The sequence below is a fragment of the Blastocystis sp. subtype 4 genome (genome assembly GCF_000743755.1).
Source record: "Blastocystis sp. subtype 4 strain WR1 chromosome Unknown seqid_0041, whole genome shotgun sequence".
Taxonomy (NCBI): domain Eukaryota; class Bigyra; order Opalinata; family Blastocystidae; genus Blastocystis; species Blastocystis sp. subtype 4.
The window spans coordinates 1-27,915 of NW_014569506.1; the positions used below are offsets into that span (position 1 = coordinate 1).

Genomic DNA, 27,915 nt, shown 5'->3' on the forward strand with positions numbered 1-27,915 from the left:
CTGACATTCTGGATGAGTTCTATGCGCGCAAGGGAGTAGAGGCTCCTGAGGTGGACGAGAAGGAGGAATAGAGTGTTTTTTGAACTGTTTGTTGGAATGAAGAGATAAGGAACCAGCAAAAGGGTAACAGAGTGAATGTAACTCTGAATGTGAAGACAATCGAACTCCATATTGAACAAAGCGGCCATTCAAAACCTTGGCAAAACTCAAAATGGTTTCAAATGTTTGAATATCGATAATAACTAGGAAGTAGAGACTCGCACACAAGAAATCAAGGATATAACACGAGTTGAGCGAATTGGTGCCCATTCTCATATCCGTGGACTTGGATTAGATGACTGCTTGGAGCCAAGAGAAGTTTCCCAGGGTTTGGTGGGTCAGTGTCGTGCTAGGAAGGTATTTCGTGCTTCTTTCTCGATGATGAAATGTAGGCTGCCGGAATCGTTAGGAAGAGCGATTCTTCTTGCAGGAGAACCAGGAACAGGTAAAACAGCCATTGCAATGGGTATAGCCCAATCACTTGGAAATGATACTCCATTTACATCCCTTGCAGCTAGCGAAATCTATTCTCTTGAGATGAGTAAAACCGAGGCACTTACACAAGCATTTCGCAAGTCTATTGCATTGAAGATCAAAGAAGAAAGCGAAATCATTTGTGGAGAAGTCGTAGAGATCAAGATCGAGCGTTCTCTCTCTGGAACTGGAGATAAGATTGGAAGTATTACGTTGAAGACAACAGATATGGAAACAGTGTATGAATTGGGAACAAAGATGATCAACGCTATTGCGAAAGAGAAGATCAGTGCAGGTGATGTGATCACTATTGACAAGGCAAATGGGAAGATCACTCGTCTTGGTCGTTCGTTCAGTCGAAGCAAGGATTATGATGCAGTGAGTGGTGATGTAAGGAAGTAAGAGGAATAATCATTGTAGACAAAGTTTTTACAGTGTCCTGAAGGCGAGCTACAGCAGCGAAAAGAGGTTGTTCACACCGTGTCTCTTCATGATATCGATGTGATCAATTCTCGTCAGCAAGGCTTCTTAGCGTTATTTGCAGGAGACACTGGAGAGATTAAACCGGAGATTCGAGAGCAGATCGATGAGAAGATCAGTGAGTGGCGAGACAATGGAAAGGCTACGATTGCTTGTGGTGTTCTGTTCATTGATGAAGCTCATATGCTGGATATGGAATGTTTCTCCTTCCTAAACCGGGCCCTGGAGACAAAGATGGCTCCAATTCTGATTCTCGCCACCAATCGAGGGATCACAACAATTCGAGGCACAAAGTATCAGTCGCCTCATGGTATTCCTGTGGACTTCTTAGATCGATTACTGATCATTCCAACGGATCCATATGAACCGAAAGAGATTCGTCAGATTCTGAAGATTCGGTGTGAGGAGGAGGATGTGGATATCACAGAAGAGGCAATGGAATTACTGACAACAATCGCAGGACAGACATCGATGCGTTATGCAATGAATATGATTATCACATCATCATTGGCTGCTCGGAAGCGAAAATCGAATACAGTGGGTATAGAGGATGTAAAGCGTGTGTTTGGGTTGTTCTCGGATGTTGGTCGATCTACAAAGACTCTTCAGGAGTATCAAGACAGTTATTTGTATAGTGAAACAAAGTGGATTGTTTGTTATACGACACATTATCCAGTCGAAGGAGAAAAGTCATTCTTTAAATAAACACAAAGTCTTTATGTTGAAACAACTTCATTTGATGCCTGATAGGCTTCAAGACGTTTCTTGAACTCTTCATCTACAGGCTGTCTAGTAAAGTATTCTTCCTGTCCATCTTTCAATATGACCCAAGCTTGAGGTACACCAAATAAACGTAATGGTTCATACATCATATGATGAACAATAGCCCATCGAACATCCCCAATATGAACTTCTGTATCACATACTAATTCCAGATGAGTAAATTGTCCAATAACAGTGTTATCTGGTAAAGGAGAGGAATAAATGTTGACAATCTCTATTAGTAAATTCAATACTTCATCGCTTACTCTCTGTATTCTTCTTGTATAAGTATGTTAATGCATGAATACAGTACATTTCATCTTCATTCTGAATTATTACACACACTCCCTTCTGTATCTTATAATACTTGCAACACTGCTCTGTTAAGTAGCCATATTGAACACCATCAATCCATATTTCTTGAGCTACATCTACAGGAGATCCTATGGTTTATTCCCTCATTCTATTCTTACCTGCAGGAATTATACCAACTCTCCCAGAAGAAGGATCTGTAGTTGTCAATACAGGCACATCAACACGACAACGACACAAATGAGTCCGCAACTCCCGCTTATCAATCGATCGGTTTGTCGCTACTTGTAATTCAACTACTCATGACAGAAAATCTCCCGATTTTACACTTCTTGACACTCTTCATTCCTTGGATCACTCCAGTAAGATTCACTGTTGCTAGACTGGTATTCTTCAGCCAAGGATGTTCTAAACACTGCAAAGCCGTCATTCGTTTGGTAGGATCCACTACGATCAACTTGCGAATGAAATCCTTCGCATCCTCACTCACATTACTCCATTCTTTTGGATAGAATTGAAACTCCCCCTTTGAGATACGTCGAAGTGTCTCAACATTGTTATCTGAAGCAAATGGAGGATAACCGCAGAGTCTAGAATTCATAGGAATTTTTGGAATGTACAGAATATATGTGATTACGCCTACACTCCACATATCTACACTGCTGTCGTAGGGTTGGCTTCGTAACACTTCGGGAGCTGTGTAGCCAGGAGTTCCTAGCGAAGTGGTCAAGGCTCCATGTTCCATCCTCGATGAAAAGCCAAAATCAGTTAATTTAATGGAATCCAATTTTTGCCCACTTTTTATCAATTCCAATGTCATCTCTTACTCCATCAACAACATATTCTGTGGCTTTAGATCACGATGAACGACACCATTGGCATGACAGTATCCCACAGCTCCAACTAATGCTCTGACAATGACTTGAGCATCTCCCTCAGTAAACTGTTGGCGTTGTTTGATATAGTCGAAGAGCCGTCCTCCTGGAGCCAGTTCCTAATCTGAACGAATGGTGATACGAATACCATCACAATGTATTGATTATAGTCATCCTCAAAATACCCATAAAATTTGACAATGGCTTGATGACCTCGTAATAGAATCATGTTATAAACCTCTTTCTAAATATGACAGAGATATGAAGGGATTACTTGAAGCGCTGAACGTTCGTAAGCATTGAGTGAGTAGTGAGGTATCTTCTTCAGAGCATAGAAGTGGTGATCTTGTCTTGATTCTACAATCCAAACACTGCTATACTGACCATCACCAATCTGACGTTCGTATCGATATAACTTTGTGATGGTTGCATGAGTTGGGGTTAATTCTGTTGGTTGAAACTCCCGTTTTCCTTGAAGAATTGTTGCTAATGAAGGATACTTCCATTTGAAGATAGTGATGGTATAGAATGTAACCAAAGGAGTCCAGAGAACAGCATTCGTAGCTTGGGACTCTTGAATACACTCTATGATCTTGCTAGCTTCACGTCGTAACAGCTCTTCATCTTGATCAGGTTCTGCTGAAGGTTCCCAGGACCTGGTAAGATATGCATCAAGACGAAGTAACACAGACCAAATGTCCAACTCACTCGAGATACTGTAGATAAGTCGCATGATCTCTCCTGATAGAGTTTTGATCTGTTTACTTGTCTCTTCGAGCTTTGGAAGCCATGCTCCTTCATGCAGAGGAGAAGGAGTGGGTTTCTCTTTCATCGTCTGAGATCCCTCGGATACTCCTTGTGATGAATTTGTACTCAGCTCTCGTGCTGAATGTGACCCTTTAGGTGACACAGTATGTAATGTTTCTACAGTCAATCTATCATTCCAATATTACCAGGAGATGAGAAGAGATTTGTAACAGAGGCATATCGAGTTGTTCTTCCTTCTCTTGCTGATACAGAGCCATCTCGCTGAGAATTCATACTTCGATACACTGATTCAGTCTCTGTGTTATGTGTGTGATAATAAGGAGTATGAGTTAAGGTACGATTCCCATGGAAAAAATCCAAAACCAAATAAGCAAACAGATCCTTTACAGTTGCTAGAAACTGTTTATAAGCTACTTGATCAGATGATGCAAACCAGAATGCTTCATTTGAGGCCTAATCATGAATCCTATCCAAGTAACGAGAACAGTAATCAGAATAGCGCAAGTGGAATATCGATACGTCTCTCCTGAGTATAATGATTGAACATGAACAAAGAGAAGATTCTTCTTTAATGCCCCATATTGGGTGTCAAAAATACAAAGTCTTTTGTTACTTACAATAACATAACGTAATTTCCATTGATTCAATGCAGAATACTATCAATGAAAACTCATCTTGATCCCTACTCTACGTAACAAGTATCCTTCCCAAAGAATGAATTCACGCGAATCTAAAATCTCACCTTCTCCATTTGTTAGGAGTTCTGCTGGAATTGCATAAAATGCCATTTGAATTTGCATTGAATCTTCGACAAATTCCTTATCCAAACGATCATCATTCATTCGTAAAGGAATACGACTCCGCAGTACACGATGTCCACGAAATAACACATCACGCAGTGTGTCTTTTCCAGGAGCAGCTAGTTATCAATTCCAATTCCAATAATAACCTTCATTTTTGGCAATGATATCGTTCATACTGTTTTCTCGAACTTCAGCAATACTCTCTGGATCTTGGAGCTGTTTGGACTCCGCTTCCAACATCTCGATAGAAACAGAAGGATACTTGGCGCAACCTCGTCGTTTGCTGATAGTGTTCATATCGGCCAAACGGAGGAAATAGAGTTCTTGAATTTGAAGAATCATCTCGTTTTGAGCGTTCACATCGTGAAGCGAGGAATTGGTGATGATTGTCATGATATTGTCAACTGCAGTACTTTTTGTTACCTTTCGGAACTTCTTGATAATCTATGATGAAGAAATGAGAGTGAAGATACCTTTCGGATTCCGATGTAATTCGTTGAACTGAAGTACTGAAGGAGAAGCATCTCACCCAGAAGATTATAGATTCGCTTTAGAACTTCTGGATCACGCCGGTTTCGTTGAAAGAGTCTGGGTTTCTATCCTAATAACCAATCTCTGAATTCTACTCTTCGAATATCATTGAGTACAATGGCTGACAATGCATCGTACTCCTCCACAATTGTCTGAAACTTCTTGTTATAATATTGATTGACCGAGATCACATCCTCAATCACGTCCTCAACAAATCTATTCATAACTATCCACATTCATATAACAAACGTTGCCATTGCTTTTGCATCCATCTCCTGGATGTCTTCAGGAGACAAATCCGAAGAACTCAATCTTTCGGGATCTTTATCATTCCATATTTTCCTCCGATCAATGCACTGCGCAATAACCTTCTTCAATAGTTTGTATTTGACAAAGGCACGCATTGCCTCTGGTTCGAACTTGACCAACTCCGTTCTTTCTATCATTTCCATCCATTCAAACTATACTCGATAGTTTTCCCGTAAAGCATCGTGTCAAGATTTCTGAATATTCGATGAAACTACCGTAGAACAGAAATTGAAATTGAGTCATTTTGAAATATTACTAAGAGGGGGTGTAGCTCAGATGGTAGAGCGCTCGCTTAGCATGCGAGAGGTAAGGGGATCGATGCCCCTCTCCTCCAATCTTTTCTTTTTCAACAAACAATCTAATTACCATAAATCTTATCAAACAACACACTATTTTCTCCCAAGATGACACAAACATACAGAGGCGGTTCAATTGTTACATCGAATTGATATAATGTTTGCTGATTGATTTGGATCCACGTACCTTCACTGTTTACAATTAATTCATCGGCAATCATTGCAAATCCTCCTGGTACCTGATACTTGATAGGTTCATCTCGAGATGGAGATTTCTTTACTAAGTGGAAAGTCTTCCCCTTCTTAAATCGGCTCATATAAATTGATTTCTGTACTGGAACACAAATAGGATTATCCATCTTTCTTCCTGCTAAAACCCACTCTATGGATCATATTATTCTTTTATTCTTACTTCCAGCTGGATTCTTCATATTACTGGTCTGTGCAGATCCATTGTTGAACACATGAATCCAGACACCATCAACCGAATCAATCATATTGTCTACACTCAAGATTGTACCACGAGGCATTGAAAACAAAGGGTTCTGAGATGTTGTTGGATTCATAAACACCACTATTCATGACCCTCATCTTCTTCCTCTTACAACAATCAGCTATTGCCACATAGTTGAGTACTTGTAAGCCCATAGAAGCAACAGCTGCAGTATCTATGGTTTCATCTCCTTTCTCATCTCTTACTCACCATATGAGCTGTCTTTCGAGCATTGAATCGTTCTAATTCTTGTACAGCACGATTCATATTCATTGTACTCTGAGACTCGAACATCATCCAGTGATGAGTTAATGCCTATAAATTCATTCTTTCAATCATATCTTACTTGATGAGCTGTCATACGCTGTGTTGGATCTACACATAACAATCGAGTGATGAAATTCTTTGATTCTTCACTCTTGTCTGCCCAACTCTCTCCATCAAAATTGAATATACCATGGCAGATGTTATACAGCATGCGTTTATCATCATTCTGAGGGAATGGATGATAACCACATAATCTACAAATAAGTGACAACTTTTGGAATTACAAAATATAGGCTATTACACCTAAACTCCACATATCCACTGCAGCACCATATGGTTTGTTCATAGCAATTTCAGGAGCGATATAACCTGGAGTTCCACAATATGATTTGAGAGTATTCGAAATATCCAGTTGGTTTGCTAAGCCAAAATCAGCAATTCGGATTGATTCCAATTTGCCTCGTTCTGCTAGCAGCAAGTTCTCTGGCTTCAAATCACGATGAACGATTCCTCTCTGATGGCAGTAATCCAGCGTACATAGAAGTGTCAGTACACAACGCTGCGCCTGTGCCTCGCTGAAAGAATGCATGCTGACGATCGCATTGAACAACTCTCCTCCTTTCATCAGATCCTGGACCAAATAATAATTGTGGTCATCTTCCCAAAAGTACCGCAGGCCCACAATATGAGGATGACGACGTAACTTGTACAAAATAGCTGCTTCCTTCTATACCTCAGTCCAATGGAGCATAGTCACCATCACATTCTTTACATCAAGTGCCGTCATATTGGCTTTACTGATACGCTTCAGAGCAATACGCTCTGGATTACCACGAATCGTGCCAACATACACTGTACCATATTTGCCTGAGAATCAGGAATTCCATTGATTATTACCTTTTCCGATGTTACTCTCTCCGATAAAAACTTCTCGAATATTCACTCTTGTTGGCTTCAATTCATCTCCAGTCACAGGATCATCAACAATGTCATCAAACCCAGATACGAGACTGATTGCATACTGCATAAGGTTGTTGGTGACAAGGTCATCTTGAAGGTAGCGCAAACATTCCACAAAATTCAAATAACTACAATCACAGTTCCCGATCTACGATTACTATGGTTTCTGAAGAGCAAGAATAGAGATATCCATCTTATTCTGATACTCTTGTACACGATTCAAAAGATGCTTCAAGTCTGCAGGTTGTTTACACTGGAAAAGACCGGAGAGAATATCTGCAAACTGAGTATCTGCACAATCTTCCTAAAAATCAGTTCCTTCATCGAAAATCACATCCACATTGTTACGAGCAAAGATCATTTCCTTGGTTCGTAAACGCACTTGCTGGGACGTTTTCATAATCTCATCCAGATAAGAGTTGAACACTTTCATGCTGTTTTCATCATTAATGAACAATAAAAAGGAGCCACTTGTGCACTACAAGTCAAAGTCATAGATAATGACTACAGTAATCTTTAAACCATATCCATGGTCCATAGGTGTAGGGCTAACACTCAAGATATCTGGAATGAGGAATTTCCCAATCTGTTGTCCCTCATCAAGAGAAAGAAGCAAAATATATCTTCGTGTTAGCTGAACAGCGCATTTCTCCCTATGACTATACGAATTGGCCTACAACTTAGATCTCGTGTTCATTTGGTAAACCTTGAATTCTGCAAAGAAGCTTAGCACAACTTCGCTATTGGAACTGGATGACATTTCTTTGTCTCAGAACAATGATAGATTCCAAATCAACTATTAGGGGTTATATGAATATATGGCCCCTTATTTGCATGCTTAATTACTGATTAATTGGATATTATTGATACTTTTGCTTTTTCTCGATCAGTTCAAAAGCGCATAGAAGAAGAGCGCCTTAGTCACTTCTATCAGTTGTAATACATTCTGTTCCTCAAAAGTGCCATTATTCGTCAACCACCCAATTTGCCCCTTTTTCTCACTTTAGTTTTGTATCTACATTTGTTTGCTTTCTGAGTGGCAATTTGTGCTGAAAACGGTATGTCGCATCATTTAAGCCGATCTTCATCCAATCGTCACAGTCATCGTAGTCGGACGTATTTCGCTATGTTATCATATTTATTTTGTAGTGAGTCGCATCATCATTACCATTCAAGACACGATAGACCTTCTTCTCAGTACCTCTTTCGCTCTCTGATAATGATCTTTAGTCATCACAGTACACATCACAGTCGCAAGGACTACTCTCGGTCACGTTCTCGAGAGGCATACAAATACGGTCATCGACATCGGTTCGGAGTGGTTTGTATTGTTTTATTTTAGTCATCGTGCAATGAGTCGACATCGAGATGGTCATTCATATAGTCAAAAGAGTTCTCATAAGTCATATAACGATGATAGCGAGAGAGATGATTCAATCGGTCACTTTCTTGGTGGAAAGGGAGATATCATTGGAAACAAATGTGAGATCTCTTGTTTTCTCTTAGTTTCAGATAGAATCCTTAGCGAGTTGGGAACCGGCACTTTTGCTAAAGCATTTGAGGTTGTGAATATAGAAACGAATGAAAGGTGTGCTGTGAAGGTTGTTCGCTCGATTCCTCGGTACCTCCTTCATCTCCTTTTTCACTTAGCTATTGTCGATACGCCAAAGTTGAAGCTGAGATTGCCGCAGATATAGGCAAACGGGATCCAAAACACATTAGTCATTGTTGCTACTTGTATTGTTCGTATTCACTCTTCATTTGTAGAACAGATGAATTTGAATTCAGTGGGCATTACTGTATGGTAATGCCAATTCTTGGCAAGAGTTTATATGATGTTCTAAAAGAGAATGATTACCGTCCTTTCCCCATGTCATATATTCGACCTATTCTTCGTCATGTGAACACTCGTTTGTACACTGATTGATAGTTGTTGGAGGCGATGCAGTTCATGCACAGTTTTGGTTTGACACATACAGATCTGAAGTTAGAGAACCTTCTATTCACAACTCCAGCAAAAGAAATAAGTTGTTTAGGCATTAGTGTTTGATGTGTAGGTGTTGTGAATGATGCTGGAGAATCATTGTGGATTCCAGATATAACAGATGTGACAGGTAAGCATGATCAGGAGGATTCATTGTAGTGATTGATTACGGTAGTGCAACTTATTCAACCGATCGAAGGAAAGGAACGATTAACACACGTCAATATCGTGCCCCTGAGGTTTTAATGGGTATGGAGTGGGATGAAGAGTCAGATATTTGGGGAGTGGCTTGTATTGCTATGGAATTGTTTACTGGTGATCTTCTTTTCCAAACTGTTGGATTGAGTTGAATGGATTATGAATAGCATGATGATCTGCTGCATTATGCATTGATTGAAAAGATCGTTGGAAAGATTCCTGCAAAAATGATTAGCAATCTATCATCGAGGCGGCAAGGATATTTTGATTCTAATGGACACTTTATTGTGAGTGAGTTACATCATACGGAACAAGATCATGTGAAGAATCAGAAATCATTGAAAGTGATGATATTAGGGTTTGGTAAGGTATAGGAACTCGTTGGTGCATCCTATCCCCAATTCTATGACTTGATGAAAAGTTGTTTGGCGATTGCACCCAATCTCCGGATTACTGCTGCTGAAGCACTGATGCATCCATTTTTCTCTGGTGAGAATTGATCCTTCACTTATCTGTTTTGTTTTCATACACATTTGTTGCCATTTCGTTCTTCAATGCATATATCTCTTCTTGATTTGTATTGTAGCACGTTGAAGGCAAAAAAGGAATCAAAGGTGTGTCCATCTTGCTTATCAAGCATTCAAGACTGTGACGTATTTCTCAACTTTCTTTCGAATCCTGTAGATGCATTTTATGGTCAGAAACAGAAAAAGTGATTCTGTTTTGGAGTTTCCTTATTCGTAGGTCATCCAGGAAATTCGGTATGGTAAATTTCCTTACAGAGATAAGTTCTTGCAACAAAGATACCAAGTCTTATGATCCTATCGTTGTGGAGACTCTTTGTATTTTATTAGGTCTTCGTTCCGAAGTTGCTCTGAAACATGTAGTTTCTGTGGATTCTGTGCTCAAGAGAGTCGATTTGGGTTTGTCACGTTCTACTTCATCCCTCTCTGTCGCCTCAGCATCTCTATTTCGTGAACACGATCGCTTTCTTTTTATTTTGGATCAATTGGTGAAGGATGCGGTATCAACTACAACAAGGAATCACGAATAGGGACAAAACAAGGCTCTCGGTACATTCTTAGAGGATCAGTTATTAAGTTATCTTCATCTTCATTTGTTGGATCTTCTCCAGCATGATGTGAACCAAATGCAGTTTATTCTCTCTCAATGTCAACAAGAGTATTCAATGATTCTGGACGATCTCACAAATGAAGTAAAACACTTGATTGCAATTCTCTTTCATCTCTGGTCATTTGTTCCAGTACTTTTCATTTTATTTACTTTATTTTAGATTTCATTCCCTCATTTGTCCTATCTTGTCTCAATTGCAGTTCAGTTGAATCCAATTTCCTCTTCTGCTTTCTCTTTCACCAAACTCCTTATTCTGCATTCACTTTTATATGATCTTCATTCTAATTCTAAAGTGAATGCCATTAAGGCCTCTTCTAAAGTTAATTCATTGTTAACTGATAGTAATGCATGTGTTCATGACGTTCTCAGTATCTGTACCTCAACTATTCAGGTATTGGTCTCTCATTGATCTGAAGGACTAGTTTGATTCTATTCTTCAACTTTTGACAGTTGAATTTAAGTCTAATGACTATGGTTTAGCTGAAGCATGTCTAGTTGATCTTATTCCTCTCTCAATGCCTCATTCCCTCACTTTCCTCCAATGTCTTATTGCAATGAGTCATACTGCTGAATCCATTGAGTGCCTCTGGCCTATTCTAGATTCTCTCATGAATACCATCGATTCTACTCATGAACTCTTTGAATCCTACTGTGAGTTACTCTTTGGTATTGCTTCTCGTTCTCAATCAGATACCTATCACATCCTATTGTGCCTTCATCAACATACTTCTTCTCCTTGTTCTTTTTCTGTTCTCCTTGATACTCTTTCTGTCTCACCTTCACTCTCACTCGTTCATCTCTTTGGAAGTTTACTCAGTGGACTAGGTGAAAGTACATCTGATTCTCTGTGTGCTGTGCCTGAAGTAACTGATATTCTCTTTCACATTCTTCATTCTCATCCTTGTCTCCGAACAGCAGTCATTCAATCATTGACTCCTTTGGTTCGGGACGAGTCAACTGCTGATTTCATGTTATCCAAATTGATAGATCAGGGTTTATTAGGAGAGATAGAGCCTTCAGTAATGTGGTGTATGGAGAATGATATATTGACTGCCAAAGCATGGTTATTTCTATTGAGTCAAATTGCTTGTTATGCATCCCAATATTCTATTCTTGCTGATAACGCCTGTATGATCCTAAAATCATCATATCTCACTGATGCATGGCGAGTTCCAATTCTCACTTTCATCTTCTCTATATTAAAATCTTGGCAGGATTCAAATATTCCAGAATTCCTATCGATTTTGGATACGGATCATTCATTTCATCATTATCTTATTCATTGCATTCCGATTGGTTCCACTTCAGCATTGTGTTCCTTACGAATTCTCCTTCTCCTTCTTCATCGCCCTCAGACACAATTCTCTCAGCAGGATGTGAGTTTATTGGCAACATTTGCTCTAAGAGAGATGGACTTGGTGAAGCCTGGTTCTTCGTATATTCTTCATCGATTGAGTGCAGTTATCCTGCTATTGCTCTGTGATAAGAAACTGATTGATTGGTCTCAACAAGACAGTGAGCTTCTTGGACAATTCCGTACCCAGCTTTCTGTGTATGTGGAGTTAGCCTATGATGGTAAGGAGAAATGGCTCATTCTACTCCATACACTGATTCGTCTTCTATATTCATCATCAGGTCGGATTCTGTTGTGTGGTTCAGATCATCTTGATTGTATTTTCATTCGTTCACTTATCAAACATACACTTCTGGCTATTCAGACTCATTATATTCGATTTTTAACTGTCTCTTTGTCAGCCTTTGCTGTTCTTTCATCAGCTTTTCCTCATATTTTCTCTTCTTTTACATCTGTCTCCGCTAATATCACCCAACTCATTAGAGATTGGAGTCAGAATCCAATCGACACACCTCTTCTCTCTCTACTTCAGTTCCTTATTCACTGTCATGAGAAGACTCTTATTCAAGAAGCTACTTTGAATCAAAATCTCAGTGTCTGCTTCTCCAACGCCCGACTCCTACAAGCATTCCTTGTTGCCTCTCCTTCAGTTGTATCTAATTCTTTCATTCTCTCTCATCTGTCTTCTTTTGATCCACAGACTCGTTCACTGTGTTATTTGCTCTTATTCAAGGAGACTTCCTTGTCAACGTGGTCGATTCCACAGCTAATGCGAGATGCTACGGATACTGACCTGATTCTTTCTATTTCTGCTATGGACATACTGCTTCGGATAATAGAGGTGCCAGAAAAGGTGAATTCAACAGTATCGGCAATGATGGAGATGGAACGCGAGATGAGTGTATGAAATTGTTCTATTATTGAATTATAGACTCTTTCTATGTGTTTGGAACAGAATGATCAGGACATGCTTGTGAATCGTCGCGAATCCTTGTATCGTGTCTATAAGTATTATTTTTCTTTCTATATGATTCTAGATTGGAACGGAGTATGAATCTGCTTGAGTATTGCATGCAGTCACCACAGTATCGATCTTCCTCTTTTAAGAATCAATTATGCTTTACTATCTCCCGAACGAAGAATTTTTATTGTTTCTATCCATCTATTGAGCGTGCTGAGGAATTACTCGTTGTTCCTCCTCCTCTCTCTCCTGAAGTCTTATCTCCGGTTCAGACACGTAATTTAATTTCAATTCTATTGGCTGTACTTCAATTTGCTGTCTTTCTGACAGATGACCAGGATAAGGACATTTTCATGATACAAAGCACGATTCTGAGGACATTCTCGGTTTTTGTTAGTGTTATTTTTGATCCTATGCCTCCATACGCGGTGAATCCATGTCTTCAACACGACTGTCAGGAATACATGCTAATGCTGGCGAAACAAGTAAAGCAAAAGAAACCGCTTGTAGACGTTTTGAGTGATACTAATCCATTATTGAAGCTTGTTGATTGAATCCATGTTTGTTATCCCTTCACTTTCGCAGGCGAAGAATCCCTTTTGGATGCGTCAAAATGAATGTACTAAAGCACCAAATTGGGGAACTATGGAGAAGTACAGTGACAACCCTCCGTAGACCTAAGATTGGAGTAAAGCAGATCCGAGGACGACTAACACCTGCCCAATTTGTAGAGGCTGGTGACAACCTTACTGCCAAGTGTCCAACATGGGAATGGATGAGCAGTGATGCTGACCATTGTAAGGAGTATCTTCCACCAAATAAACAATATCTGGTATGTAAACGAGGTTCATATATCTCACTGCTATTACCATAGTTGTATGCAGTCACAGTTCGCAAAGTATGAAGGATGATGATACAATGGATGGCGAATGGCTTGTCACAGAGTATTCACAGGATATATCCATAACTACTAGAGAGCAGAAGAAACAAGATAATGAGTGTGAAGAAGAGATTATTGTCGCGCCTGCATCCGAATCTATTTCCATAGAGAAGAACAAAGCCATTGTTAATACCACATATTATGACGTATCTATTGTGTATGATCCGTACTATCAGACCCCTCATGTGTATTTCTGTGGTTACAGAGACGTATATTCATTGATGAAGATGAATTGTAGGATGGCATGTACTTATCTTCGGAAGATATGATGAAGGATGTGGATGAGGACTATGTATTGCGGACAGTGACCTTAGATCCGCATCCTTTTGGACTAGTGGATCATACATGTCTAAGTGTCCACCCTTGTATGCATGCGTCAACGATGAGTCATATGATATCCACAATGGAAGAGAATGGAAACACTGTAAGGTTGCATCGTTTAAATGAACTATAGATGCGACCTGATCAATATCTCTTTCTCTTCCTCAAATTTCTAATGTCTGTTGTTCCAAATATCCACTTTGATTATACAACCGAAGTTCAGGTGTTCATTGTTTGTTGTGATGAATAAGTCTGATCGTGGAATTGTTTTCATTCGTTGAATTTCAGATAAATCAAACGTCATCATTATTGATATTGGAACATATGAGTCTCGATTTGGTTTTGCTGGAGATGAGTCTTCTCAGGTATTGAAGTATACAGTTGAATTGACTCCAAGTTATCTCTACCTTCAAATATTGTAAATTATCAAAAGCCAAGTGGGAAACGATCATCGCCAGAATCTCAGACAGCAGTGATTGTTGGAGAATCTAAGCCATGGAGGTTTCATTGGGTAACAGAATATATGTATAGATACAAGGATGTGGAAGTAACTCCTCTTGTGAAGGATTTCAATAGTATGGATGCATACAAATCGATCTGAAATATAGTTCGCAGTTGGGAAGGAGTAGAACGGATGATCTTTCATGCAATGGAGGATTGGTTATGTGTGAAAACTGATGACAATCCTGTCCTTGTCGTCGAACCACCATTTGCAAAACGGTCGAGACGTGAAAAGTTTGAATTTGATTTGTTTCCAACTCTAGGTTTGCGGAGTTGTTGTTTGAAAAGTTTAAGGTTCCAGGATTGATGATGTACAAAGATGCTGCTCTTACATGCTTTTCTCGCGGTCGTACCATGGGTATGGTTGTTGATTTGGGAGAGGAGTTAATCCGGTGTTGTGGTGTAATAGATGGATTCGTATCACGGGAAAATGTGTCATTTCAACGGTTTGGAGGTGCTCGTCTCCGTGATCTGTATATTGATAAGTGTCTGGCTCCGTTTCTGGAGAGTCAGAAGGAGGAGAAGGCTCGTTCTATCTTTCCTAGAGGGATTGTTGGCATACTGAGATCCGATGATAACTAGACTAGTCTGTCTTCGTCAGGAAAAGTACAGTTATTTAACTCCATTGGTCGTGAGATGAATGAAAAGCTGTTGAAATGTATGTGTGACATTATCTGTAGATCCAGTGTCTCAGAAAACCCGTATATGCAATCTGATGTTTCAGTAGTACCGCAACAATTCACTCTTCCAGATGGACGAACAGTTTGTTTAGTGGGTTCGGATAAGTGATAGCTATCCATAGGAGCAGAACGGAGTACGATTCCAGAATTATTGTTTTATCCTACGGCTCTGAATGATCCTTCTCTACAGTCACTACCATTGCTAGTTGCAAATCAGTATGTTAAGATTTCTACTTCTTAGGTAGATTGACGACGAGTAGCACCGAGACAAATCGTGATATAGCTTCTGCAGTGATGCTTAGTGGAGGAGTTTCTGGAATGAATGGTCTAGCGAAACGGTTAGATCGTGAGTTGAAGGTGATGTCCAATGGAGTGACCTTCTTATGAAATGATAAATTCTAGGCTGCACGTCTTGCTCCTCTTCCAGAAGGAGAAATCCGAACGGGACCTTATCTTGGAGCTAGTATCCTTGCTTCGTTGGGTTCGTTCCCTGAATTTATTGTTACAGCTACTGAATATGCCGAATGTGGAACGGAGGCAGTGGAGCGCAAGTGTCCTTAACTATCCTCGCTTGCTTGTTTGTTTTCAGTTTAACGGTGAAATCTAATATTGTATCAGATTTAATATCACAATGAAACACCAATTGGATCGTTATTGAGGGTCTTACGTCATCACTTTTGAGTCTTGCTTCACTAATATTTCCATTGATTTGAAGATGGCAAAAGAAGGTCTTTCTGTTTCAAAACGTAATATCTTCAGTAGTTCTCTAAACGGCTAGTTTACTTGATCTGTTACAATACCGTTTGTATGTGTGGTTGGATGTATCTATGGTTCCTTCAGTATAAATACTATACGTCCCCGTATGTTTTCAGCATTGACTTGACAAGTAGGGCGATGGATTTCTGGAAGACTATTGAGATGCCTCTGAAATATGTCCAGACTATGGCCATTTTGGAGATTATTCATTCCATGCTTAGAATTGTCCGTTCTCCTGTCTTAACTACAACTCTTCAAGGTGATTTTTGACTATTTATACTGATTATAGTATTTTCTCGTATTATGATTCTTTGGGGATATGCAAATATCAGTGAAGCTGCTCAACAGTCTTTTGGCATCAAGTTAATGGTTTTAAGGTGTTATTTATTCGTTCATGTGATGACTAGTTGGTCTCTAGTGGAGGTTCCTCGGTATCTCTTCTACATCGTCAAGACATTGAATATTCCGATGCCCACATGGCTTCTTTTCCTCCGATACAACCTCTTCTACATTTTGTATCCTACTGGTATCACCGGTGAGATCCTTGTGATTCTTGCGAGTCTTCCGTTCGTCAAGTCGAGTCATATCTTCTCTATGTCACTTCCAAACCCTTGGAACTTTGCTTTTAACTATTATGGAGTCTCGCTCTTCTGGTTGTTCCTTTATGTCCCTCGTTTGTTCTTTCTCTTCGTTTGATGCATAGTTGGCCCCTATATGATCAAGAATATGATGTACCAAAGAAAGAAATATGTATAAGTAGTAAATTACTTTGATAGTGTAGTGGGTGGATGCACGCAAGACAAAGAATGAATAAGCTGTTTCTTTTATTGATTGGATTGTTTGTTGTGAATCTGTTCTGATTATAAAATTCCCGTTATTCCCGTCTTCATTCCTAACCAGTAAGAGTCATATTATTGTTAAGAGAATAAGGTACAAACTCCAATTTGTAGTGAAGTGTAGTTTGAAGATGTCTGACCATGAAAACGAGAGTTATTCGGAGGAGGAAGAGATTACCGACCTTTCTAACCCTGCTGTGGTGTTGAAATACAAGACAGCTGCTGACATCGTGAATAAGGCACTTCAGGGAGTTCTTTCTCAGTGTGTTGCTGGAAAGCTGGTTTCGGATATCTGCGCATTTGGAGATCTTCTTATTGAGAAGCAGTGTGCCGAGATTTTCAAGAACAAGGATATTGAGAAGGGAATCGCTTTCCCTACCTGCATTTCGGTTAATGACATTGTTTGCAACTATTCTCCTTTTGCTAGCGACTCGAAGACATTGGAGGCTGGTGATGTGGTGAAAGTAGATCTTGGTTGTCACATTGATGGTTACATTGCCCTTGCTGCCAATACTGTCGTGATTCCTTCCGAGTCGATGGATGAGGCTAAGAAGACCGAGATTGTTGGTTAGGAATGAAAGAATTACATGTAGAATGACTTGATGGCTGCTGCCTATCTCATGGGTGAGGTGTGTCAGCGTATGATTAAGCCTGGCAATAAGAATACCCAAGTGACAGAGGCTTTGAACAAGATCTGCAAGGCCTATGATGTAAACATGTTGCAGGGTATTCTGATGCATCAAATGAAACGTTTTGTGATTGATGGTAACAAGGTGATCCTCACTTGCAACCATGAGACCGATCGTGTGGATGAATGTACCTTTGAGCCAAACGAGGTGTATCAGGTGGATATTGCCTTGACTAAAGGAGATGGTAAGACACGTGCTGTAGGTACACGTACTACTGTGTTCCGTCGTAATGTGGAGGAGACTTATCTGTTGAAGATGAAAGCTGCTCGTTCGGTGATTTCGGAGATCGATACTCGTTTCCCGGTGTTCCCCTTCTCAAGCAGGTATGTTCTGAGGAAGGATGTGAGGAATAGAGCTCTGGATGACAAGACTGCTCGTATGGGTATCATGGAGTGTGTGAATCACAATCTGTTGGAGGAGTATCCTGTGATCTATACCCGTGATGGTTCTGTAGCGGTTCACTACAAGTTTACGGTGTTGCTGGTACCCAATGGAACAGATCGCATTACTGGTAATGTGATTGATATGGCTGCTTATCCTTCGGAGAAGAAGTGTGAGGACGAGGAGATTCTCAATGTGATGAAGTATGCTGCAATTCGTAAGAGTCGAAAGAGCAAGAAGAATGCAAAGGGCTACACAGGCTTAATGTGAGTTCGTTTATGTACTATGTTTGGATTGGGACACATATTCCTTTGATAATAATATACAATAGATTCCTCGGAGAGGAATACTGGAACCATGTTCTGGGAATTGTATAGAAATCAATTTTTACAATACCTGATATGTTAAGAGTTTTTCGACCAATATGAACAGATAGACTCCTTCCTCTACGATATCTATATTCCCTAATGAGACCAAATAATGGATTATCGATTTTTAAGAATCTGATTGGTCGGAAATTGTATTCCTCATTTAATGATACATCATACGAATAGTAATAACGAGTTAGCATTTGTATATAATATTATTGATAACAATTATGTAGCATTGGTTCGAAAGTGACATATCAGCGATTTCGTGAAATGATTGGTTTTGACTGCAGTACATACAGATAACTGATAATGACAATTATGATATTTCAAGGGTTTTAGGATACATCTTAGAACTACATACATTGCACTTTTCGTATAACTGATAATAATGTGACAGTAATAATAAGAATGATCGTTGTTATTCATTAGTACACAGAGTTGTGTTTGTACAAAGTCTTTGAAAATAGTATATGCAATACAATACAACACACACTGTTCAACCATCTAGGTGATCATTTGGGGTCTAACCAATAATCCTATACCTCTTCAACGATACTTCCATTCTTACTCATCCATAGTAATACAGTAGTCAAATATCCATAGAATTAGATATCAAACAAACAGAAGCAAAGAAAAGATACTCAACTACGAGGAACAGTAACTTTATCTGATCCCATCATTTCATAGAATATAAAATAGAATACTTCGTGACTGAGCTACTGGAGTCACACTTCACAAGCGGATGAAAAAGACAACGAGCTAGAAACACGCTCTTTGGATTACTGTCGTTGTTAAAGTTAACAACATGTATCCAATTTGCTACAGGAACTACTGAGTTGTAGTGATGGCCGTGAGAAACACACCGGTCATCTCGTTTTACTAGAGGACTTGGATTAAATACAGATTGATTACCACTCTGCTGTATCTTCTTTGCAAGTGGTAATTCCTCTTTCTTCTTCTTGTGCTTTGGTGAATATGAATCATAAACCGTATCACTAAAACAAGATTGCTCTTGCTTTTTTATAATGCGGCGTGCTAATAATCAGCGTTATTGACATTCTCTTACCTCGAGATCGCTTTTCCTGAATAGCCCTACAAGCATCACATATTATACATATATAAGCTTGGTTTTTGCTGATAAAGGCACTTATCTGCTTTCGACGTCCACACTGCTTACAGACCTTGGAATTAGTTGACTTTGTAATGTCAACACTTCCAGAGAGTGGGATCATTCTGTATTTCTAAAACAGGATACTGGTCATCATTCACCATTTGTTTAGATTTGCATAATCTGATTGGCTAGGAATAGTGTTTCTCTTCTTCGTTCACATCTTCTCCAAGTACTTTCCATACCTATGAAGTATACATAGATCGTAACAATTTGTTGGTCCCATCTGGATAGATCTAAAAATGGATTGATGTCCATCACGAGTTCACTTTCAATTCTGCTCTATTCTCCTATACATGTGTTCTCTAGAGTCTAAATGAGAAATCCATGATTATCATAATTTGATTCCATATGTCCAACTGTCTCATCAGATATAGTTCATTCTACTGTATTTATTAACTATGTGCAATTTCGTAATTCTTAATAGATGAATAGTCCATCTAACGTCTTTCAACCATATGAATGTTATTAAACGCAATAGTTTATCCTATGAATGGTATGAAGTAGCGAAACAGAGATGAATAAGAATGTTTGTATCGAATCTTTGCGTAGATGAGATACATGAACTAGTATTATAGAATAGTCACTATCTGTAAAGGTTTGAAAGGATTTCAGAGATTATTGAATCTTGTGACATGATAACAATGTTTTATATATCTTAAATCTGATTGGATAATATCATTCTTTGTGGAACCATACTTCAGAGTTACTAAGCGAATCATAAGTGTGTTTATCATATATAAAGTTGATCCGTTGCAGGACCATTATTCAAAGATGGAAGAAATGAGCAATGGCAATACTGGACCACATCTTATGGTGTCAGGAATATCAGTATTGTTTAACTAATGATAGGAATTATTAGAGGTATGATTGCTGATTCATCTAGTAATCAACACTTCTATCGCCTTTTTGATATATTTATTATTCCATTAACGAATCAATTTGGACCCGCCTTATATTTCAATCACAATTGTCTTTAAGATGAATAAGCCTGATCCGTCATTAGCTGTCCGAATGGACTATGGGATGAGAAAGTAAGAAATGGCATTGCCATAGGCAATTGATTCGTGTTAACGATTAGAGTCACCCAGATAACAGAAACGAAAATTAGCAATGCCTGCAAATATATTATCGAGACAGAAGACCATACACTTGGTAATATTTTAAGAATGTTGGGTTGGAGAGTATCTTTTCATTTCCAGGGATATGATAGATGATCCGAAAGTTACCTTTGTCGGATACCGTGTTCCTCACCCTTTAGCTACAAATATTGAAATGAGAGTGAGCATTTAACTTGTTTGGTCATTCTAGGTACAAACATCTGATCCAGCATATCCTCCAGGTAAAGCATTAATGGAAAGTTGCAGTCGTATTATCAGCTTGTGCAAGGAGTTGAATGAAGATGTGTTAGTCGGACCCTTTATTCTAAATTTATGGATAGAATTATGAACAGAAGAGATCGAAAGAACTCGAAGACCATGTATTCTAAGGTTGTTTTCTCTCAAACAAGCTGCTAAAGGATTATTGTACAAATATTACACCAATAATGGGAGCATCTTCTCTGGAAGCTGTTTGGTATGAAGATGCGATCTCTCCGCCTCTTTTTTTACTTTCTCACTGTTACTCGTACTCAGCAGCACAGAAATATAAACAACAGCTCCAATCAGACAAGCAGCCGCCAAAAAAGCAACCATCACAATCAACTCTTCATTGTTGTTTACCACCACCAGAGTGAAGGTTGTAGACTGAAATCCACCAATATTCTTAGCTATGACAGTCACATTCACCCGTAAATCATCTCCATTATATACACCTACAAATGTTCCTGTATCGTTATCAAAGAACAAGCCCTGGGGAATAATCGAGGTCTCAAATACGATTTCTGCACCTACAACAGACGGAGTTAATTCAATTATATCCCGTCGTGTCACATAGAACACTGAAGCCTTATACTTAAAAGCAATCGGAGCTTTTGGAACACAATTATCGATCGTCTGTGACCATGTCCCATTTTCGCAGAAACGTAAATATCTTCCAATGTATAAATCGGAGCACCCCATATTCTTCCACTCACCACTCGGAGTTCGATTCGCAGTGTCATCCTCACAGAACCCATCCAAGCGATTTGAATAGAATTCAATCTCAGCAATCTCCAACTGATTTTTATGCTCACAATCAGCAAAATGAAGACGGAACAAACTGAACGATTGCTCATTGAAGAGACGGAAACAAGCATACTGACCATAAGCTACACGCTGGAAATCCACCTCTGTTGAGTATAAGGATGTCCAAGTTGTATTTACTGTCTGTACACCTCCATCTAATGCCAACGTATGAGGATACTCGCCTGCAGTATTGGCAGTGAAGAGACACAACTCAGTCACATAATGATACTCACGATGTTCCATATCCAATATCACCTCAATATCTTCACAACTGTCATTAATGACCATCTTATTGTAGTACTTTCCATCAATCAGTTGTTCGGGATTATTCACTGAACTATCTGGCTTGTTCACTGTGATCTTACCATGAATGTTACACATTGATCCATCTCGCAAGAGGCGAACACCCATCTGAAACGTACTTATAGACTGAACTGTGGTATCATGCAATTCGGCAGCAATCACAATCACATCCTTGGTGAAGGGATTAAACTGAATACTCACAGAAGCAGTGACAATTGATGGCTCAGGGAACGAGGAGAGAGGCAGAGTATCCTTCGTTACACGCCCTTCAGGCATCTGATGGCGTAGTACCTCTTCTCCATTCACATATACGATCGCTCCTCCTCGAACTCGTATCTCAATCACATAAGCACTATACTTCTGAAGAGACGAAAGAATGGAACTCACATCCATTACAGTTTTGAAATATTGAGCTCGTCCTAGTGGTTCAGGAAACGATCCAGGAGTGGTTACTTCCCATTCTTCATGAACAGGATCAATACTTGCGTACCATCGTGAAGGAGGTTCTGTGTTATCCAGTTGATAGTACCAGAGGGTGGATAACGGTGGGAGAAGAGAGCCAGCAAAGAAGTTAACAACATGGTTCGAGAATCCTGCATTGAAAAAGCCTGTGTGCAAGAGTACACCATCAGAGAAAATGGAGAAGGTGGCCCGAAGGAAGCCAGCATTACTCTTATCGGTAAACCGAAGCGTATAGTCTTCAGATCGCAAGCAATAAGTAAAAACAGTCGGAATCGGTGAAGTGGAAGGAGGGATGAACTCTGAAGCCACCACATTCTGGTCAGCATTGACAATAACAAACGAGAGAAAGAAGGAAAGGTCTTCCAAACCATTCAATTGAATTGTCACTAAAGAGAAAGGGTTCTCACACGACTTAGACACAAGAGTCAATGTAGTCTTGGCCTTCCCTTGATAGCTCTCTGCACCGATCTCCACAACTACCGAGTCAAATGGCTCAGATACTTTCCCCCAGATATCACCATCTGCTGAGTCAAGGTATAACCCATTGGGAAGAGGAGACAATAAGACAAAGTTGGTGTAGAGAGGAGAAGGAAGACCCAGTGCTGGGAACATCACATCTGTGACCACATCGACCGTTGGAGTTCCATATGAAAGTGGTGGAAGAGGAGACTGGGTGAAGGAAAAGGTGAGAATGGAGAGTTCACTCAGCTGAACAGCACTTTGAGTAACCTCTCCTGTGAAAACAATTTCTATCCCTGAAGCCACATATCCGAGTGATGGGAGGAATAGCGGAAAGCATCTTCGTTGACCCCGTGATGAGAAACGAGTTCGAGTCACAGTTGCTACACTTGTCCATCGCCAGTCCAGACTTCGGATTCGTACTTGCCACTGCTCAGGATCAAAGAGAGCCGAGGCAGAACTACTAGTGAGGCAGTAGCCTCGAATCATCTGACTCATGATGGGAGAAAAGGAGGCTCGGACAGAGACTTCACCACTTGCATACTCACCTTTCCAATCAGAATTCACATTCCCATCCATCAAGGAAGAGACAGAATACCCCCAACAAGTATGAGAAGCAGTGAGTTCTTTCTCTCCTGGAGTCCAGTAAGGAGATGAGGTGAAGATAGGTTGAACAACAATCACGAGAGGAACGAAATGTTTATCCCAAATTTGGCGAGATATGCGAACAGCAAGAGTATTTATTCCTTCAACCAACATATCAGCTGCTACTCGCATAGAATGGGTGACTTCCATATATTCAATGGATACTTCACCAAAACCGTTTCCATTCACATAGATACTGAAACGTAATGCATTTGTAACCACAATTTCAACAGCTTCAAGCTGCGATAGATCTGATACCACAAATTGACCTCGGATCCGATAGGCAGCATAAAGACTAGAGAGTGGGAGGAAATCCCACCACGAATCATCATATCCTGGTTCTGTCCAAGAAGGAGGCACACGGTCATCTGAAGCTCTCCACCAAGCATCTCGATCCATAAGATACGACAAGGAAATAGTCTGTGCTGAGCAATCACTTAGTCCTGTACCTGTACTCCACTCCTCTGAACATCCCTTATAACTTTGTGAGAAGAGAGGAAGAGCAAACGATCCATCATTGTAGGAAGTTGAAACCCTTGCTCGCATAGTAACATGACCTCCATATTGATTGGTCTTGCGATCCACCACTCGCTGCTGAAAGGTATAGATTTCAGGAGCTAAACAGAAGTGTCGCGTCTTGGTTACAGTGTATTCTCCACATTCCTGACCATGATCTGATGCGATCACCTTTTGTTGACTATCCAGAAGTTGCCACTCTTCAGAGGCACTCATCTGATATGACACCCATTCGATATCCAGAATTCGATTGGGATAAGCACATTCTATCAATTATACTCTCATTTTATTCCCACTTGAAACTTGTATCGTCAGTATAGTACTCGCATCCTCACCTGTAATTCTATGCTTTGCTGTGATTGTATACTCTGTCTCGGTTGTCTCCATGGCACGACCCCACAATAAGCCAGATGTCGAATCAAGCTTCAATCCATGGGGTAAATCAGGGTCAATAGAAAACTCTGTATATCCCGACGAAGGTTCCAGAAATACATCATCCAGATTCACATAGATAGAGAGAAGAGAAGAAGAATATTCGAGAGTTGTAGAAGGATTCTCAGCTCGTGAGACAAAGGCGATTTCATTAACCCATAACTCAGAATTGGTATCAGAAGCACGCAAGTCAATAGCATAGCGTTGATATGACTTCTGTAGAGTATTCATTGAATACTCTCGCATCGTGATAGGACCATCCCAACTCACATTATTCCGCTCATCAAGAATATCACAAGACCAGAGATCATTCTCTCCTTTGATACATCCCTTAACGATCCATGAAGTAGGGTAGTTATTGGGATAGGTTCCACAAGTGATCTGGTATGCATTTACATATTCATAATGATAAGCATTAAACGTCATGGTAAAATCTGCATAGCGTCCTTTCACTCTCCAATATGTAAGTCGATTACTATCCGTTGCAAAGGAGAGTGGATTACTAAAGAAGTCCTTCCAATGCCGTGAAGTGATACAACATTCAATAGTACGAGAACTTCCATCAGGAATAAGATAGACTGTGAGATCAAATTCATCTGGTATCATTTCGGTTATAAGACTTGTTGATACAACAGCAAGAGTGAGTGAAACTGTTGGATCTGAACAAGAAGGTAACACATGAGTACGAGAAATACTGTAGAGAAAGAATCCATTGGATTCAGTTGAAGGAACATAAGTATTACTAGAAGTCAATTCTAACCATAGAAACTACAGTGATTTATAAACTTGATTACCATTTAGATAGAGGGAAGAGTAATTCTGGCCATGGAGGGCAAACATGATAGTACTAGAGTGCTGGAGCGCTTCACACGATAGATTGGTTTGGAGACGATAATACCGATTATCCACAAAAGGAGGAAAATTCCCATATAACTCTCTTTGCCAGTCTGAATCATTGTATGATGGCAAGTACCAAGAATCTTCCAGAAGCCCATCATGAAAGAGCCATGTACTCTTCGAAGGTACCACTATGGATGCTAGGGGTGAGAAAAGAAAGCTGACTGCTTACGAAAAAAGCTAAACTCACGCTCACCAGCAGAGTCACAAGTTCCACGAAAGATCTCAAACGACTCGATCATCGAAACAATAAAAAACGAACCATCCGACCAGCTGGCCCTCAGACTATCGATAAACACACTCATTATTCACAAACCCATCTCGAGCAACAATGGTATAAAGAGAAGACTTTAAACATATTTGATTTGAAGAGACAGTGTTATCTTTTCCATATCCATTGAAATCATATTTGCGAATACCTGTCTTCGCTTCATATACAGTCACTGATTGCGATGCTACATTATCGCTGTAAACAATTGTAAGCCAGTAAGGAAACTCATCAGGATCACATGTTAAGACTGTCACTAGCACTAAGAACATGCACCGAATCCTACAAAATAGAAATAAAAGGGTGAAACACTTCATGTACAACAAGCTTTGCAAATCCAATTTGACCAAAGATTGTTTTTGACACTGTGAGAATGAACAAAACACAAAAGGGCGTTTCTCTGTCACCATCGAAATAGCCAAGATATATGTCACAATTATAACGCCATAAAGAAATCGTCTGCAATCCGAATGTATAGTCTAACAAACAATGATGGGAAATGAAATTACCTAACAGTTCTATCCTCGCTCTTCAACATCGGAAAAACCAGTCCAGACAGGACTCAAGTCTGTTTGAACCTTTCTATCTGGACTGTTCAATATCTGGCAATTTCGTTGATTCATCCACTGATGACTTGATGGATGATACAACAACTTAGCTACGTAAACTTGATCAGAAATACAGTCTGAACAGAATTGCTTAACGGCAATCCATCTCGCGCATGGAAAGGGAAGGGAATCAGTAAATGACGGTACGGGTTTCAATCCAGCAGATAGGTTTGAACTAAAAGACATAACACTGGAAGGAACCAAAGGAAGATAGTTTGTAGGAAGGGGTCGCTGAACCCCAGAACACTGTAGTGTCTGGTAGCATCGACCCACTCCAGCTCTTTGCATCCGCAGCTTCTTTTCTACATATAATAGATTACGGAAAACTAAATACCATAGTACCTTTTCATTTGGTTTTCTCTACATACACTGCAAATAATACAAATTCCTTCGTTATTTTTGCTTAGAAATGCTCGAAGCGGTTTGGTTCGGTGACACTGTCTACAGACCTTGGACCTACATCCTGACATAGACAGCATCTTTTCTGTCACAGTTCTCATTTTAAAAAAGAATAATTAGAGTAAACTTCACAAACCGTTGAATTCTCCAGTTTAGAGTTTTCTATTGGACAATCATCTAGGCGGTGTCTCTCTATTCGTAGGTGCTATTCTTGATTATAAACTAACGTAAACAGTATAAAGAATTGAGAAATCAACTTGATAGAAGAAACACAAATAACTAAAAAGAATCCCCTTTCTTCTCCTCAACGACCATCAATGAAGGTGTCGATTTCGGCTGTTCTTCTTCAGAAACAACGACTAAGCCACCTGAATTATCCTCTTGATTACTCTGCTCAGAAACACAAATCTGTTCCGAAGCAGTTATCTCACTCTGTGACTCTTGTACAGCCAAACGAGCTGCTTCCTCACGTTTCTGTTGTTCTTCCTCTTCGCAGGCTTTAATGAAAGCCTCATTATTACTCTTCCATGAGTCAAACGAAATTGTATTGCTAATAATCTAAATACTGAGATCCGAGAATCACAAATACATATTGAGCATATAACGGCTTAAGATTGGTAATCGTTTTCATATCAAATCCCATATCTGTCAAACTCTGTTTCATCTCCTTTGTGATCTATCCAATCATATCCATGATCAAAGAAAACCATAAAGGCAACTTGTGCTGCCGCTTTCTCTTTCTTTCCATGGATAAGTCGGTCATATACGTTCTGCATCTTGTACTTTGTTTTCGCATAGGAAGAGGCGGCTGATACATAGAAACGACTATTTTCCCTCAAACATTTTGTATATAAATTCCATGAAGACTAAATAATAAGAAGCCACCCTTCTAAAGTTACACGAAATACATCTCCTTCAGCACTTGAAAAGGAACTCCAAAAATATGAATCAAAAGATGTCCGTTTCCAGACAACTTTCTGATTCTTTACAAGTGACTTGAGTAAGGAGCCAGTACACTTGAACATTTCTTTGAGGAGAGTATCTGAGTAGCAAGATGATCCCAACATTCTTTCAAGTATAATCACCATATCATTTCCACATTTCGTTGCCATTCTCTT

The 27,915-nt window shown here is 39.7% G+C and overlaps 11 protein-coding genes across 11 annotated transcripts; 6 read left to right on the plus strand and 5 right to left on the minus strand.

Annotated features, from left to right (window-relative positions):
- Nucleotides 1-576: 576 nt before the first annotated feature.
- JH06_5570 (hypothetical protein) lies at nucleotides 577-1,698 on the plus strand (the record flags this gene model as incomplete). The annotated part of the gene is made up of 2 exons (XM_014673459.1): nucleotides 577-868; nucleotides 1,124-1,698. 2 exons carry the CDS (start codon nucleotides 577-579, stop codon nucleotides 1,696-1,698), a joined length of 867 nt encoding a protein of 288 aa, XP_014528945.1.
- Nucleotides 1,699-1,709: 11 nt separating this feature from the next.
- Nucleotides 1,710-2,812, minus strand: JH06_3584 (CAMK1 protein kinase; the record flags this gene model as incomplete). The annotated part of the gene is given in 5 exon segments (XM_014673458.1): nucleotides 1,710-1,990; nucleotides 2,022-2,198; nucleotides 2,229-2,351; nucleotides 2,368-2,706; nucleotides 2,728-2,812. The coding sequence occupies 5 exon segments, from the start codon at nucleotides 2,810-2,812 to the stop codon at nucleotides 1,710-1,712; spliced, it is 1,005 nt and encodes a 334-aa protein (XP_014528944.1).
- Nucleotides 2,813-2,890: 78 nt separating this feature from the next.
- JH06_3583 (hypothetical protein) lies at nucleotides 2,891-3,171 on the minus strand (the record flags this gene model as incomplete). Its single annotated transcript, XM_014673457.1, has 2 exons — nucleotides 2,891-3,061; nucleotides 3,091-3,171. The coding sequence occupies 2 exons, from the start codon at nucleotides 3,169-3,171 to the stop codon at nucleotides 2,891-2,893; spliced, it is 252 nt and encodes an 83-aa protein (XP_014528943.1).
- Nucleotides 3,172-3,186: 15 nt separating this feature from the next.
- On the minus strand, nucleotides 3,187-5,534 carry JH06_3582 (hypothetical protein; the record flags this gene model as incomplete). Its single annotated transcript, XM_014673456.1, has 9 exons — nucleotides 3,187-3,866; nucleotides 3,896-4,163; nucleotides 4,190-4,366; nucleotides 4,397-4,629; nucleotides 4,660-4,957; nucleotides 4,987-5,109; nucleotides 5,140-5,260; nucleotides 5,294-5,479; nucleotides 5,512-5,534. 9 exons carry the CDS (start codon nucleotides 5,532-5,534, stop codon nucleotides 3,187-3,189), a joined length of 2,109 nt encoding a protein of 702 aa, XP_014528942.1.
- Nucleotides 5,535-5,711: 177 nt separating this feature from the next.
- Nucleotides 5,712-8,129, minus strand: JH06_3581 (CAMK protein kinase; the record flags this gene model as incomplete). The annotated part of the gene is made up of 12 exons (XM_014673455.1): nucleotides 5,712-6,031; nucleotides 6,062-6,223; nucleotides 6,255-6,317; nucleotides 6,349-6,457; nucleotides 6,489-6,663; nucleotides 6,694-7,136; nucleotides 7,167-7,276; nucleotides 7,307-7,497; nucleotides 7,528-7,673; nucleotides 7,704-7,847; nucleotides 7,878-8,042; nucleotides 8,076-8,129. 12 exons carry the CDS (start codon nucleotides 8,127-8,129, stop codon nucleotides 5,712-5,714), a joined length of 2,082 nt encoding a protein of 693 aa, XP_014528941.1.
- Nucleotides 8,130-8,588: 459 nt separating this feature from the next.
- Nucleotides 8,589-10,051, plus strand: JH06_3580 (CLK protein kinase; the record flags this gene model as incomplete). The annotated part of the gene is made up of 10 exons (XM_014673454.1): nucleotides 8,589-8,680; nucleotides 8,712-8,851; nucleotides 8,882-8,990; nucleotides 9,020-9,106; nucleotides 9,137-9,269; nucleotides 9,300-9,396; nucleotides 9,427-9,483; nucleotides 9,513-9,688; nucleotides 9,719-9,895; nucleotides 9,926-10,051. 10 exons carry the CDS (start codon nucleotides 8,589-8,591, stop codon nucleotides 10,049-10,051), a joined length of 1,194 nt encoding a protein of 397 aa, XP_014528940.1.
- Nucleotides 10,052-14,436: 4,385 nt separating this feature from the next.
- Nucleotides 14,437-15,344, plus strand: JH06_3579 (actin-related protein; the record flags this gene model as incomplete). The annotated part of the gene is made up of 5 exons (XM_014673453.1): nucleotides 14,437-14,497; nucleotides 14,550-14,626; nucleotides 14,659-14,836; nucleotides 14,870-14,996; nucleotides 15,026-15,344. The coding sequence occupies 5 exons, from the start codon at nucleotides 14,437-14,439 to the stop codon at nucleotides 15,342-15,344; spliced, it is 762 nt and encodes a 253-aa protein (XP_014528939.1).
- A 392-nt stretch (nucleotides 15,345-15,736) lies between these two features.
- Nucleotides 15,737-16,003, plus strand: JH06_3578 (actin-related protein; the record flags this gene model as incomplete). The annotated part of the gene is made up of 2 exons (XM_014673452.1): nucleotides 15,737-15,814; nucleotides 15,845-16,003. 2 exons carry the CDS (start codon nucleotides 15,737-15,739, stop codon nucleotides 16,001-16,003), a joined length of 237 nt encoding a protein of 78 aa, XP_014528938.1.
- A 246-nt stretch (nucleotides 16,004-16,249) lies between these two features.
- On the plus strand, nucleotides 16,250-16,954 carry JH06_3577 (hypothetical protein; the record flags this gene model as incomplete). The annotated part of the gene is made up of 5 exons (XM_014673451.1): nucleotides 16,250-16,302; nucleotides 16,333-16,457; nucleotides 16,488-16,575; nucleotides 16,606-16,871; nucleotides 16,902-16,954. 5 exons carry the CDS (start codon nucleotides 16,250-16,252, stop codon nucleotides 16,952-16,954), a joined length of 585 nt encoding a protein of 194 aa, XP_014528937.1.
- A 211-nt stretch (nucleotides 16,955-17,165) lies between these two features.
- On the plus strand, nucleotides 17,166-18,374 carry JH06_3576 (hypothetical protein; the record flags this gene model as incomplete). The annotated part of the gene is made up of 2 exons (XM_014673450.1): nucleotides 17,166-17,597; nucleotides 17,628-18,374. 2 exons carry the CDS (start codon nucleotides 17,166-17,168, stop codon nucleotides 18,372-18,374), a joined length of 1,179 nt encoding a protein of 392 aa, XP_014528936.1.
- A 2,804-nt stretch (nucleotides 18,375-21,178) lies between these two features.
- On the minus strand, nucleotides 21,179-26,062 carry JH06_1864 (hypothetical protein; the record flags this gene model as incomplete). The annotated part of the gene is made up of 5 exons (XM_014673437.1): nucleotides 21,179-24,459; nucleotides 24,490-25,367; nucleotides 25,398-25,662; nucleotides 25,695-25,807; nucleotides 25,839-26,062. The coding sequence occupies 5 exons, from the start codon at nucleotides 26,060-26,062 to the stop codon at nucleotides 21,179-21,181; spliced, it is 4,761 nt and encodes a 1,586-aa protein (XP_014528923.1).
- Between the last annotated feature and the right edge of the window lie 1,853 nt (nucleotides 26,063-27,915).